Raw genomic sequence first — 15211 nt, 5'->3', positions numbered from 1 at the left:
TGAACTGCATTTCTCATTAATGTTAATAATTATAATTTATTAAATGTCTATAGCCCTTTTGATAACAGAAAAAAATCTCAAAGTGCTTCAAAAGCAAAAAACAAGCCATACGTAAGCATGAGTAGGCTAGCTATAGTTAGCTAGATCAACCAATACATTATCATGAGTAGCCTAGCTATAGTTAGCTAGATCAACCAATACATTATCATGAGTAGCCTAGCTATAGCTAGCTAGGTCAACCAATACATCATCATGAGTAGCCTAGCTATAGCTAGTTACGTCAACCAATAGATTATGAGTAGCCTAGCTATAGCTAGCTAGATCAACCAATACATCATCATGAGTAGCCTAGCTATAGCTAGCTAGGTCAACCAATACATCATCATGAGTAGCCTAGCTATAGCTAGCTAGGTCAACCAATACATCATCATGAGTAGCCTAGCTATAGCTAGCTAGGTCAACCAATACATCATCATGAGTAGCCTAGCAATAGCTAGCTAGGTTAACCAATACATCGTCATGAGTAGCCTAGCAATAGCTAGCTAGGTCAACCAATACATCGTCATGAGTAGCCTAGCAATAGCTAGCTAGGTCAACCAATAGTGGCCAATACTTTGAATGCATGAATCCTCCAAAGATGGAGAGGAACAGCACATGGCTCGATCTTGGAACCAGCCTGAGTTGCGTAACCACTCGACTTCTGCTTCACAATGTATGGCACCCACTTGTGTGATGCCTCATCAGCTCTGGTCGCCAGAAAGCTCACCACTCACAGTTCCGAGTAGTAATCAGTCGTGCTCATTACGAACCCTCTGCCTCAACATTGCAGTCCTCTACTGCATCTCCCATTCCTCTCAAACTTCAGGTGACTCCTCAAACGGTGTTCTCAGAAGATCAGGAACCAGCAACCATGGTAAACAAAAAACTGAACGATTGTATTTATCTTGTCTGCAATTCTGACCCACCACCTCGATTTGGTCCTATGTAGCAAAATTTGAAATTGTGGTTTTTTTTTTTTACACTGGATAAAAGTAGAGACTCAGAACTAGAAAATGGTATATCAAACACTGCAGTTGAGGAACAATGGGGAAAGTCATTCAGCTTTGTAAATTGATAAATGGGTAATCCCACATTTTAAGAAAATGGCCCTAGAGTTTTTTGGTACACCTACTGGAGATATATTTTTGACTACACCTATTCAACATCATTCACACCCTCTTAAGCTTTAGCCCCACTCATCTCTTTAAGGATTCACTGCCTGTTCAGGGGCAGAACGACAGATTTGTACCTTGTCAGCTCGGGAACCATAATCCCAACTCATGCACCCTGCATTTGAACTTGCAACCTTCCGTATGTTACTAGTCCAACGCTCTAACCACTAGGCTACCCTGCCGCCTCTACACTCTAACCACTAGGCTACCCTGCCGCCTTTATTTAACTCACAAATTCTTATTTTCTAACCACTTTGTAGGCTACCCTCCCACCTCTACACTCTAACCACTAGGCTACCCTGCCGCCTCTACACTCTAACCACTAGGCTACCCTGCCGCCTCTACACTCTAACCACCACTAGGCTACCCTCCCACCTCTACACTCTAACCACTAGGCTACCCTGCCGCCTCTACACTCTAACCACTAGGCTACCCTGCCGCACCGATCACATTTCTTCCCAATCACTGTCATGAAAGTTCACGTTCCAGAAGAAACTTCTGCCAAAAAACAACATTTTGCTAAAAAAATAAATGAAAAATGTTACCGCTTCTCCTGTTAGCTTCTTGAAACGAGTCACATCGTCATGTCTGTGCTTAATGTTTTTTTTTAATGTGTTATGAGTCTGTACATTACATCAATATTACATTAAAATCAATAATTGTTTTTATCCATACACATTGTTTAATGTTTTTAATATATGCACAGTGACACAAACAACATTTCCCTCTGGGGGATAATAAAGTCATGATCTTATCTGATTCCAGTCGGAGACTGGAGGGGAGTCGATCTTCAGGAAGCTCCGCAGCGTCAAGGCCGAGGGTGACTCGTCCCGGGCTGGGTCTGATGTGGAGGATGGGGTGCGGGAGGATGTCAGCGGCCCCCCTCCTAAACCCTGGTCCTGTCAGAAAGGCTTCGCTCACTTTGACGTGCAGAGTATCCTCTTCGACCTCAACGAGGCCATCCAGGGTCGACAGTCTGGCGGGAAACGCAAGAACACAACCACGGGCGCCTCCGCCGCGGCCGCCGCCTCGGCCTCCGCCACTTCCTCGCTCTCGTCCAATCAGAGCGGGGTATGCGGCGGGGGCGGGTCTCCGTGCGGGTCCCAGGAGGAGCTGAGTGGGAAGGAGGGGGCCACGGGACAGGGAGGGACTCACACCACTAACCCTGCCCTAGACCCTGGTGATGAGAAGAGCAACGATCTGGTGCTGAACTGTCCTTGTTTCAGGAATGAGCTGGGAGGAGAGGGAGAGAGGAACATTGGCCTCTCTAAACGGGTAGGAGGATATATATGTGTGTGTGTGTGTGTGTGTGTGTGTGTGTGTGTGTGTGTGTGTGTGTGTGTGTGTGTGTGTGTGTGTGTGTGTGTGTGTGTGTGTGTGTGTGTGTGTGTGTGTATATGTGTGTGTGTGTGTGTGTGTATATGTGTGTGTGTGTGTGTGTGTGTGTGTGTGTATATATATGTGTATGTATATATATATATGTGTATGTATATATATATATATATATGTATGTATGTGTGTATATATATGTATATATATATATATATATGTATGTGTGTATATATGTATGTATAGGTTTTCCTTGACAAAGAAACGCACACATAGCGGGCTAAACAATATGGTCCTTCAAAAAAAACGTACTTTATGTCAAATAATGTTGTACTGTCGCATGGAATATAAACGGTGGTGATTGGGTGGTGTCTGAGTGGTGATTGGGTGGTGTCTGGGTGGTGTCTGAGTGGCGATTGGGTGGTGTCTGGGTGGCGATTGGGTGGTGTCTGGGTGGCGATTGGGTCATAACTGGGTGGTGAATGGGTTGTGTCTGGGTGGTGTCTGGGTTGTGTCTGGGTTGTGTCTGGGTGGTGTCTGGGTGGTGATTGGGTTGTGTCTGGGTGGTGACTGGATTGTGTCTGAGTGGTGATAGTTTATTAGGTACACCACCCCATTCACCAGAAATGGTTCTCTACTACACACACATACATGCATAATATATACACTATACACTGTGGCCAGTTTATTAGGTACACCACCCATTCACCAGAAATGGTTCTCTACTACACACACATACATGCATAATATATACACTATACACTGTGGCCAGTTTATTAGGTACACCACCCATTCACCAGAAATGGTTCTCTACTACACACACATACATGCATAATATATACACTATACACTGTGGCCAGTTTATTAGGTACACCACCCCATTCACCAGAAATGTCTCTCTCCTACAGACAGTGAGTCACGTGGCTGTGTCTTGCAATATAAAGCAGGCAGACAGGCATCAAGACATTCAGTTACTGTTCTGTTGAGCGTTAAAAAAACGAGTGACCGTAGTGACTTTGAGAATGCTGTGATTGTCGGCGCCAGGCATGCCGGGTTCCAGTAGCTCAGAAAACATCCGTGTCTGCTGGGCTTTTCACGCCCAGCAATGTCTTGGATTTACAGAGAAACGGTGCAACAAACATCCAGTCAGCGGCTGTCCTGTGGGTGTAAACAGTCTGTTGATGAGAGAGGTCGAAGGAGAATGGCAAGAATTGTGCGAGCTAACAGGTGGGAAACAAGCAGACAAATAACGGTGTTCAGAATGGCATCTCGGAACGCACAACTCGTCGGTCCTGGTCACGGATAGGCTGTTGCAGCAGACGACCACAACGGCCTCCTAGCAACTAAAAACAAGAAGAAGAAGTGGCGCCAGTGGCCACGCGATCATCAACACTGGACCATTTGAGGAGTGGGAAAACGTCGCCTTGTCCGGCGAATCCCAGTTCCTGTTGCTTCATGCTGATGACAGAGTGAGTCCGTGGCCCCGTCCTGCCTGGTGTCAACAGTACAGGCTGCTGGCAGCGGTTTAATGGTGTGGGGAATATTTTCCTAGAAAACGTCACGTCCCTTGATACCAATTGAGCAATGTTTCCACGGCCCAAAGAATTCAGGCTGTTCTGGAGGAAAAGGGAGGTCCAACCCAGTACTAGATGAGTTTACCTAATAAACTGACCAGTGAATGTATACAGTCACTCACACACACGCAGACTGACTCACGCTTTATACCCTTACACATTTCCAGGACCTATTTTGAATATCACGATAATTCAAATTTGATATAATGTGACATCATTGATATTGAACTTAGACACTACTTTATCAGACAGTTCATCTTTCAAACATGTCATAAAAACACACCTTTTCCCCCTCAATACCTCCATACTAACGTTACTCCTCCCCCCTCAATACCTCCATACTAACGTTACTCCTCCCCCTCAATACCTCCATACTAACGTTACTCCTCCCCTCAATACCTCCATACTAACGTTACTCCTCCCCCTCAATACCTCCATACTAACATTACTCCTCCCCTCAATACCTCCATACGAACGTTACTCCTCCCCTCAATACCTCCATACTAACATTACTCCTCCCCCTCAATACCTCCATACTAACATTACTCCTCCCCTCAATACCTCCATACTAACATTACTCCTCCCCCTCAATACCTCCATACTAACGTTACTCCTCCCCCTCAATACCTCCATACTAACGTTACTCCTCACCCTCAATACCTCCATACTAACGTTACTCCTCACCCTCAATACCTCCATACTAACGTTACTCCTCACCCTCAATACCTCCATACTAACGTTACTCCTCCCCCTCAATATCTCCATACTAACATTACTCCTCCCCCTCAATACCTCCATACTAACGTCACTCCTCCCCCTCAATACCTCCATACTAACGTTACTCCTCCCCCTCAATACCTCTATACTAACGGTACTCCTTCCCCCTTCTCAGCAGGGTAGTATAGGCAGTGGGGGCAGCTCCAGTGGCTCTGGGGGGGGAGGTGGCTCAGAGGAGGGACCCCTGGAGACCTCTCTCCCCCACTTCACCAACGCCGGGGTGTCCGTGCTGGAGGCCCCTAAAGACGGACAGGGACAGCATGCTGATAGGGCCAAACGATCTGTGGAGCACTGCGACCAGGGGTCTTACTACTACAGGAAATACTTCTATCTGAGAGGTGAGAGGGAGGAAGAGGTCTGGGAAACTACTACTACCGGAAATACTTATATCTGAGATACTACTACCGGAAATACTTATATCTGAGAGGGAGGAAGAGGAGAGGTCTGGGGTCTTATTACTACAGGAAATACCTCTATCTGAGAGGTGGGAGGGAGGAAGAGGAGAGGTCTGGGGTCTTATTACTACAGGAAATACCTCTATCTGAGAGGTGCGAGGGAGGAAGAGGTCTGGGAGCCTACTACTACTACCACTACCGGAAATACTTATATCTGAGATACTACTACCGAAAATACTTATCTGAGAGGTCGAGGAGAGGTCTGGGGCACTACTACTACTACTACTACTACTACTACTACTACTACTACTACTACTACTACTACTACCACTACCACTACTACAGGAAATACTTATATCTGGGAGGGAGGGAGGGAGGGAGGGAGGGAGGGAGGGGAGAGGTCTGGGGCCCTACTACTACTACAGGAAATACTGACAGTTGAAGTCTGAAGTTCACATGCACCTTAGCCAAATACATTTAAACTTAGTTTTTCACAATTCCTGACTTTAATCCAAGTAAAAATGTCCTGTCTTAGGTCAATTAGGATCACCACTTTATTTTAATAATGTGAAATGTCAGAATAATAGTAGAGAGATTTATTTCAGCTTTTATTTCTTTCATCACATTCCCAGTGGATCAGAAGTTTACATACACTCAATTAGTATTTGGTAGCATTGCTTTTAAATTGTTTAACTTGGGTCAAACGTTTCAGGTAGCCTTCCACAAGCTTCCCAAAATAAGTTGGGTGAATTTTGGCCCATTCCTCCTGACAGAGCTGGTGTAACTGAGTCAGGTTTGTCGGCCTCCTTGCTCACAGACAGTTTTTCAGTTCTGCCCACACATTTTCTATAGGATCGAGGTCAGGGTGTTGTGATGGCCACTCCAATACCTTGACTTTGTTGTCCTTACGCCATTTTGCCACAAATTTGGAAGAATGCTTGTGGTCAGTGTCCATTTGGATGACACATTTGCGACCAAGCTTTAACTTCCTGACTGATATCTTGAGATGTTGCTTCAATATATCCACAGAATTTTCCTGCCTCATGATGCCATCTATTTTGTGAAGTGCACCAGTCCCTCCTGCAGCAAAGAACCCCCACATCATGTTGCTGCCACCCCCGTGCTTCACGGTTGGGATGGTGTTCTTCGGCTTGCAAATTTTCCCCTTTTTCCTCCAAACATAACAATGGTCATTATGGCCAAACAGTTCTATTTTTGTTTCATCAGACCAGAGGACATTTCTCCAAAAAGTATGCTCTTTGTCCCCATGTGCAGTTGCAAACTGTAGTCTGGCTTTTTTATGGTGGTTTTGGAGGAGTGGTTTCTTCCTTGATGTCCGGCCTTTCATGTTATGTCGATATAGGACTCGTTTTACTGTTTCATATAGATACTTTTTGTACATGTTTCCTCCAGCATCTTCACAAGGTCCTTTGCTGTTGTTCTGGGATTGATTTGCACTTTTCACACCAAAGTACGTTCATCTATAGAAGACACAACGCGTCTCCTTCCTGAGCGGTATGACAGCTGCGTGGTCTCATGGTGTTTATACTTGCATACTATTGTTTGTACAGATGAATGTGGTATCTGCCTTCAGGCGTTTGGAAATTGCTCCCAAGGATGAATCAGACTTGTGGAGGTCTACAATTATTTTCTCTGATGTCTTGACTGATTTCTTTTGATTTTCCCATGATGTCAAGCAAAGAGGCACTGAGTTTGAAGGTAGGCCTTGAAATACATCCACAGGTACACCTCCAATTGACTCAAATTATGTCAATTAGCCTATCAGAAGCTTCTAAAGCCATGACATAATTTTCTGGAATTTTCCCACTGGAATTGTGATACAGTGAATTATAAGTGAAATAATCTGTCTGTAAACAATTGTTGGAAAAATTACTTGTGTCATGCACAAAGTAGATGTCCTAACCGACTTGCTAGAACTATAGTTTGTTAACAAGACATTTGTGGAGTGGTTGAGTAACGAGTTTTAACTTAATGACTCCAACCTAAACTTTCGACTTCAACTGTGTATCAGGGAGGAAGAGGAGAGGTCTGGGGGCCTACTGTTACTACAGGAACTACTTCTACCCGAGAAGTGAGATTATAGCATCTCTATTCATGCATTGCTAAGGTAGAGTAGATATGAATGTCTTTATGCCTTGGGGGAAAAAATCTGACTTTCTCTCTTCTCCCTCTTTCACCTTGTCCCCTCCTCTCTCTCTCTCTCTCGCTCGCTCTCTCGTCCAGAGCATTGGAACTACCTGGGTGTAGATGACACTCTGGGTCCAGTAGCAGTGAGTTTGAGGAGAGAGAAACTAGAGGAACACAAGGAGCATGGACAACAGTACAACTACAGAGTCATCTTCAGAACCAGCGAGGTAAATAGCTATATATCTATCAGGGTTGGGGTTCATTTGAAATGAAGTTAGTCAAATCAGGAAGTGATTTGAATTTAAAAATTGAAAAACTTTTCACACAAATAGCTTCTCAAAGTTGTTGAAAAGAGATGCCCTTTTTTTCAATTATTGTATTGGAATTTCAGTTTACTTCCTGAATTGACTGGCTTTCAATTTTAATTGACCCCAACCCTTGTATATATGGCATAGGAGTTTCTAACCTGGATATATGGCTCTTCTTCCCTTCTTTCCCACTCTTCTAACCCGGATCCCCTTCTGCCTTTCCCTCTCCTCTTTATTTCCCACAACCCCCTTCATCCCAGCTTTTCTATAGCCGATGTGAGCAAGACCTTTTAAACAGGTCAACATTCACAAGGCCGCAGGGCCAGATGAATTACCAGCACATGTACTCAGAGCATGTGGCAAGTGTCTTCACTGACGTTTTTCAACCTCCCCCTGACACTGTTTGTAATACCTACGTGTTTCAAGCAGACCACCATAGTCCCTTTCCCCAAGAATGCCAAGGTAACCTGTCTAAATGGCTATCGCACTCAAATCTGTAGCAACGGAATGCTTTGAAAGGCTGGTCATGGCTCACATCAACACCATCATCCCAGACACCATGGGCACAGTCCAATTCACCGCCCCAACAGATCCACACTGCCTTTTTTCCCACCTGGACAAAAGGGAACACCTATGTGAGAATGCTGTTCATTGACTACAGCTCAGCGTTCAACACCATAGTGCCCTCAAAGCTTATCACGACTCCGACACGATAGTGGTTGGCCTGGTCACGGACTACAATGAGACTACCTCTCCTTGAACGTCAAGACAAAGGAGTTGATCGTGGACGACAGGAAACGGAGGGCAGAGCCACGCCCCCAACCACATTGACGGGGGTTGTAGTGGAGCTGGTCGAGAGCTTCAAGTTTCTCGGTGTGCACATCACTAAGGATTTATCATGGTCCGAACACACCAACAACAGTCGTGAGGAACGCACAACAAGGCCTCTTATTTTTTTTTTTTTTTTTTTTTTTTTACATTTACGATACAGCCTGGATTCGAACCAGATGCAGTGTCTTAGACCACTGCGCCACTCGGGAGCCCCACTTCCCCCTCAGGAGGCTGAAAAGATTTGACATGGGTCCTCAGATCCTCAAAGTTCTACAGCTGCACCATCGAGAGCATCCTGACTGGCTGCATCACCGCCGACCGCAAGGCGGTCGACCGCAAGGCGCTGCAGAGGGTGGTGCGTACGGCCCAGAACATCACCGGGGCCGAGTGCGTACGGCCCAGAACATCACCGGGGCCGAGTGCGTACGGCCCAGAACATCACCGGGGCCGAGCGCGTACGGCCCAGAACATCACCGGGGCCGAGCTCTCTGCCAACGTTTTGCATTGACTCACTTTGCACAACCTTTTTTTGGACTCATCACGTACGCTGCTGCCACTATTTTATTATCTATCCTGTTGCCTAGTCACGTTGACCCCCCACCTGTATGTACATACAGTGCCTTCAAAGTATTCATACCCCTTGACTTTTTCCACATTTTGTTGTTATAGCAACATAATTAAACATGGATTAAATGTAGACGTTGAGTCACTGGCCTACACACAATTCCCCATAATGTCAAGATGGAATTACACTATTTGGACACCCCTTCAAATAAGTGGATTCGGCTATTTCAGACACGCCCCTTGCAATAACTTCTTAGGGAGCTTCTTGAAATGGCCGAGCAGCCTAAGATCACCTTGCAGAATGCCAAGCGTCGGCCGGAGTAGGGCTGTTACGATGACCGTATTACCGGCGGTCAGGAGTCATGAAGGCAGTCAAGTTCCATGTGACCGTTTTGTCACGGTAATTAGGCTTCTCCAAGCTCTGATGCTGCTGATGGTCATTAGTAGTCTACCAAACGTGCTTAACTGCCTGGTACTCAGCACTCTACTGTCCCTCTAATCACTCTGACATCAATGCAAATGTAATCAAAAGTGTAATTAAACACTTCATGAGAGCCCGTGAGCTCATGCTGTGCAACATTTCTATAGGCTTTGCATTTGTGTGAGAAAACAGAGTGATGGCCTCTAATAAAAAGAGGAGGATCTCATCAGCTTTCTATGGGCTAGGCCTCCTATATGTATTTCTCAACTTTCCTAATATTAAGCACATTGCTTATATTTACGACGAGTATAGGAGTATAGTCTACCTGGCTGGCAGGAAAATGAACCACGGTGAAATCGTTTTCCATTAGCTATTTTAAAGCACAAATAACATGTATTTGTTCCCCGCTCACCCTGTTGCATGATAATAGTCCATCATAAATCCCCCCCCAAAAAATCACACATACAGTACCAGTCAAAAGTTTGGACACACCTACTCATTCAAGGGTTTTTCTTTATTCTACAGTGTATTCTACATATGGAATCATGTAGTAACCAAAAAAGGGTTAAACAGATCAAAATATATTTTAGATTCTTCAGAGTAACCACCCTTTGCCTTGATGACAGCTTTTCACACTCTTGGCATTCTCTCAACTGGCTTCATAAGGAATGCCTTTCCAACAGTCTTGAAGGAGTTCTCACATATGCTGAACACTTGTTGGCTGCTTTTCCTTCACTCTGCAGTCCAACTCATCCCAAACCATCTCAATTGGGCTGAGGTTGGGTTATTGCGGAGACCAGGTCATCTGATGCAGCACTCCATCACTCTCCTTCTTGGTCAAATAACCCTTACACAGCCTGGAGGTGTGTTTTGGGTTATTGTCCTGTTGAAAAACAAATGATTTTCCCGCTAATTGCAAACCAGATGGGATGGCGTATCGCTTCAGAATGCTGTGGTAGCCATGCTGGATAAGTGTGCCTTGAATTCTAAATAAATCACAGTGTCAACAGCAAATGAAAATCCACACCATAACACCACCACCTCCATGCTTCACGGTGGGAACCACAGATGCAGAGATAATCCGGTCACCTACTCTGCGTCTGACAAAGACACGGCGGTTGGAACCAAAAATCTCAGATTTGGACTCATCAGACCAAAGGACAGATTTCCACCGGTCTAGTCTCCATTGCTCGTGTTTTCCTGGCTGTCTTCTTATTGGTGTCCTTTAGTGGTGGGTTTTTTGCATCAATTCATCCATGAAAGCCTGATTCACGTAGTCTCCTCTGAACAGTTGATGTTGAGATGTGTCTGTTCCATTTATTTGTGCTGCAATCTGAGATGCAGTTAACTCTAATGAACAGAGTTAACTCCTGTGGTGGTCCTCATGAGAGCCAGTTTCATCATTTCATTCATCATTTCATCATAGCGCTTTATGGTTTTTGCGACGGCACTTGAAGAAACTTTCAAAGTTGTTAAAATGTTCCCCCATTGACTGACCTTCATTTTCTTTATTTAACTAGGCAAGTCAGTTAAGAACAAATTCTTATTTTCAATGATGGCCTAGGAACAGTGGGTTAACTGCAGCTCAGGGATTTGAACTTGCAACCTTCCGGTGACTAGTCCAACACTCTAACCACTAGGCTACCCTGCCGCCCCAATGTCTTCAAGTAATGATGGACTGTCATTTCTCTTTGCTTATTTGAGCTGTTCTTGTCATATATGGCTATCTTCTGTATACCACCCCTACCTTGTCACAACACAATTCATGGATTGGCTCAAACACTTTAAGAAGGAATGCAATCCCACAAATGAACTTTTAACTTTGAAGGTACACCTGTTAATTGAATTCCATTCCAGGTGACTACCTCATACCTCATCCTCATCTCTACCTCCCTCCATCCTCACCTCTACCTCCCTCCATCCTCATCTCTACCTCCCTCCATCCTCATCTCTACCTCCCTCCATCCTCATCTCTACCTCCCTCCATCCTCATCTCTACCTCCCTCCATCCTCATCTCTACCTCCCTCCATCCTCATCTCTACCTCCCTCCATCCTCATCTCTACCTCCCTCCATCCTCATCTCTACCTCCCGCCATCCTCATCTCTACCTCCCGCCATCCTCATCTCTACCTCCCGCCATCCTCCCCTCTACCTCCCGCCATCCTCCCCTCTACTTCCCGCCATCCTCCCCTCTACCTCCCGCCATCCTCCCCTCTACCTCCCTCCATCCTCCCCTCTACTTCCCTCCATCCTCCCCTCTACCTCCTTCCATCCTCCCCTCTACCACCCTCCATCCTCCCCTCTACTTCCTCCATCCTCCCCTCTACCTCCTTCCATCCTCCCCTCTACTTCCCTCCATCCTCCCCTCTACTTCCCTCCATCCTCCCCTCTACTTCCCGCCATCCTCCCCTCTACTTCCCTCCATCCTCCCCTCTACTTCCCTCCATCCTCCCCTCTACTTCCCTCCATCCTCCCCTCTAACGTCCTCACTCGCTCCAGTTCCTCAGACCCTGCAGTAGCATAACCAGTCATTTCAAATATTGAATGTCAGTGTCAGCAATGCTCTTACAGTTGTGGAACTAATTTACAGTAATAGAACCTGTTTACAGTAATAGAACCTGTAATCGGTGGTTTCAGCTATAGAACCGGTTTACGGTAATAGGTGGTTTCAGCTATAGAACCGGTTTACGGTAATAGGTGGTTTCAGCTATAGAACCGGTTTATGGTAATAGGTGGTTTCAGCTATAGAACCGGTTTACGGTAATAGGTGGTTTCAGCTATAGAACCGGTTTACGGTAATAGGTGGTTTCAGCTATAGAACCAGCTATAGAACCGGTTTACGGTAATAGGTGGTTTCAGCTATAGAACCGGTTTACGGTAATAGGTGGTTTCAGCTATAGAACCGGTTTACGGTAATAGGTGGTTTCAGCTATAGAACCGGTTTACGGTAATAGGTGGTTTCAGCTATAGAACCGGTTTACGGTAATAGGTGGTTTCAGCTATAGAACCGGTTTACGGTAATAGGTGGTTTCAGCTATAGAACCGGTTTACGGTAATAGGTGGTTTCAGCTATAGAACCGGTTTACGGTAATAGGTGGTTTCAGCTATAGAACCGGTTTACGGTAATAGGTGGTTTCAGCTATAGAACCGGTTTACGGTAATAGGTGGTTTCAGCTATAGAACCGGTTTACGGTAATAGGTGGTTTCAGCTATAGAACCGGTTTACGGTAATAGGTGGTTTCAGCTATAGAACCGGTTTACGGTAATAGGTGGTTTCAGCTAAAGAACCGGTTTACGGTAATAGGTGGTTTCAGCTATAGAACCGGTTTACGGTAATAGGTGGTTTCAGCTAAAGAACCGGTTTACGGTAATAGGTGGTTTCAGCTAAAGAACCGGTTTACGGTAAAAGGTGGTTTCAGCTGGTTTCAGCTAGAACCGGTTTACGGTAATAGGTGGTTTCAGCTATAGAACCGGTTTACGGTAATAGGTGGTTTCAGCTATAGAACCGGTTTACGGTAATAGGTGGTTTCAGCTAAAGAACCGGTTTACGGTAATAGGTGGTTTCAGCTATAGAACCGGTTTACGGTAATAGGTGGTTTCAGCTAAAGAACCGGTTTACGGTAATAGGTGGTTTCAGCTAAAGAACCGGTTTACGGTAATAGGTGGTTTCAGCTATAGAACTGGTTTACGGTAATAGGTGGTTTCAGCTATAGAACCGGTTTACGGTAATAGGTGGTTTCAGCTATAGAACCGGTTTACGGTAATAGGTGGTTTCAGCTATAGAACCGGTTTACGGTAATAGGTGGTTTCAGCTAAAGAACCGGTTTACGGTAATAGGTGGTTTCAGCTATAGAACAGGTTTACGGTAATCGGTGGTTACAGCTATAGAACCGGTTTACGGTAATCGGTGGTTTCAGCTATAGAACCGGTTTACGGTAATGGGTGGTTTCAGCTATAGAACCCGGTTTACGGTAATAGGTGGTTTCAGCTATAGAACCCGGTTTACGGTAATAGGTGGTTTCAGTTATAGTACCCAGTTAGGTGACAGTCATAGAAACAGACACTGTAATGGTCGTCTAATAGCTGCTGCCTTTATCCCGCCCCCTCTTCTCCTTTCCTATTCTCTCCACCCCCCTGCTCGCTGCTATTGGAAGGTGTGTGTGTGTGTGTGTGTTGAGACAGCATCACAGGATAATGGTTAAGACCAGTGGTGTTGTGGGTTCTCTCAACCAGCTGAAGTTCATCCCTGTTAGTTCATTTAGCCCACAGGTCTCCGTCAGAACGTCTCGCTAAGCTACAGTACACGACAACAATACATTTGATTATACATAATAATATCCTGCAAAATGTCACTGTCTTTCAACACCCAATGACACTGTACAGTACCTCTGTGACACACAATCACACACAGGGGACTTGACTCTGTGTGTCTACTGTTAAATATAAAGGTCTCTGTCATTCTATTATGTACTCTGTCTGTCCGCTGAAGTTTTCTTTGGCCTTAGATAGTGTTCTCCCCCCAGGAAGTTAATTTTAGCCATAAGTGCCTCTACTGTAAGTGAACAAATGAACAGTGAGGAGAAGCCAAGGCCACACACTTTCTCTCACACACACACACACACACACACACACACACACACACACACGCTGGTATCTCTCTCTCATTCGCTCGTTGTTGTTTGGGATGACCACAGATGACCGTGAAGCGTTAACCGTTGAGAGGAAGACGTTGGAAGAAAGCTGCTCTGTCTGTGTGTCAACCTTTTTCCAGAAGTAGTGCACTTTAAGTGGAATAGGGAGCGATATTAGATAAGATCGGTATTGGTCTGAACAGGCCCCAATCATCTCCTGGCTGATCTAATAATGAATCTGTCTCCTCTTCCTGTTCTGTTCTTCTCTCTTCCTCCTCTTTCTATTCCCCTCTTCCTCCCTCTAGCTCACCACCCTGCGTGGGTCTATCCTGGAGGATGCGGTGCCATCTACCTCAAAGCACGGCCTGGCGCGGGGTCTACCCCTCAAAGAGGTGCTAGATTACCTGGTACCAGAGCTGAACGCCCACTGTCTCAGACTGGCTCTCAACACACCTAAAGTCACAGAGCAGCTGATGAAGCTGGACGAACAGGGGGTAAGGAGGAGGCACTACAGTACACACAGACACCAGGGGATAAGCAGGAGGCACTACAGTACACACAGACACCAGGGGGTAAGCAGGAGGCACTACAGTACACACAGACACCAGGGGATAAGCAGGAGGCACTACAGTACACACAGACACCAGGGGGTAAGGAGACAGCACCTCAGTACACACAGACACCAGGGGGTAAGGAGAACACACTACAGTACACACAGACACCAGGGGATAAGCAGGAGGCACTACAGTACACACAGACACCAGGGGTAAGGAGACAGCACCTCAGTACACACAGACACCAGGGGGTAAGGAGACAGCACCTCAGTACACACAGACACCAGGGGGTAAGGAGACCATACTACAGTACACACAGACACCAGGGGGTAAGGAGACCATACTACAGTACACACAGACACCAGGGTGTAAGGAGGAGGCATTACAGTACACACAGACACCAGGGGGTAAGGACACCAGAGGCACTACAGTACACACAGACACCAGGGGGTAAGGAGAGGCACTAC

General features: G+C 45.8%; 1 protein-coding gene across 1 annotated transcript in view; it reads left to right on the top strand.

The window, feature by feature from the left end:
• The window catches only part of LOC112236030 (signal-induced proliferation-associated 1-like protein 1), a 230058-nt gene that overhangs the window by 119755 nt on the left and 95092 nt on the right, over positions 1 to 15211 (top strand). Inside the window, 4 exon segments of the mRNA XM_042322686.1 lie at positions 1977 to 2486; positions 5010 to 5229; positions 7531 to 7661; positions 14496 to 14684. Coding sequence (XP_042178620.1) covers positions 1977 to 2486; positions 5010 to 5229; positions 7531 to 7661; positions 14496 to 14684 — 1050 coding nt within the window.

This window comes from Oncorhynchus tshawytscha, linkage group LG05, assembly GCF_018296145.1.
Source record: "Oncorhynchus tshawytscha isolate Ot180627B linkage group LG05, Otsh_v2.0, whole genome shotgun sequence".
Classification (NCBI taxonomy): Eukaryota; Metazoa; Chordata; class Actinopteri; order Salmoniformes; family Salmonidae; genus Oncorhynchus; species Oncorhynchus tshawytscha.
This window is presented reverse-complemented; position numbering and strand designations above follow the sequence as displayed.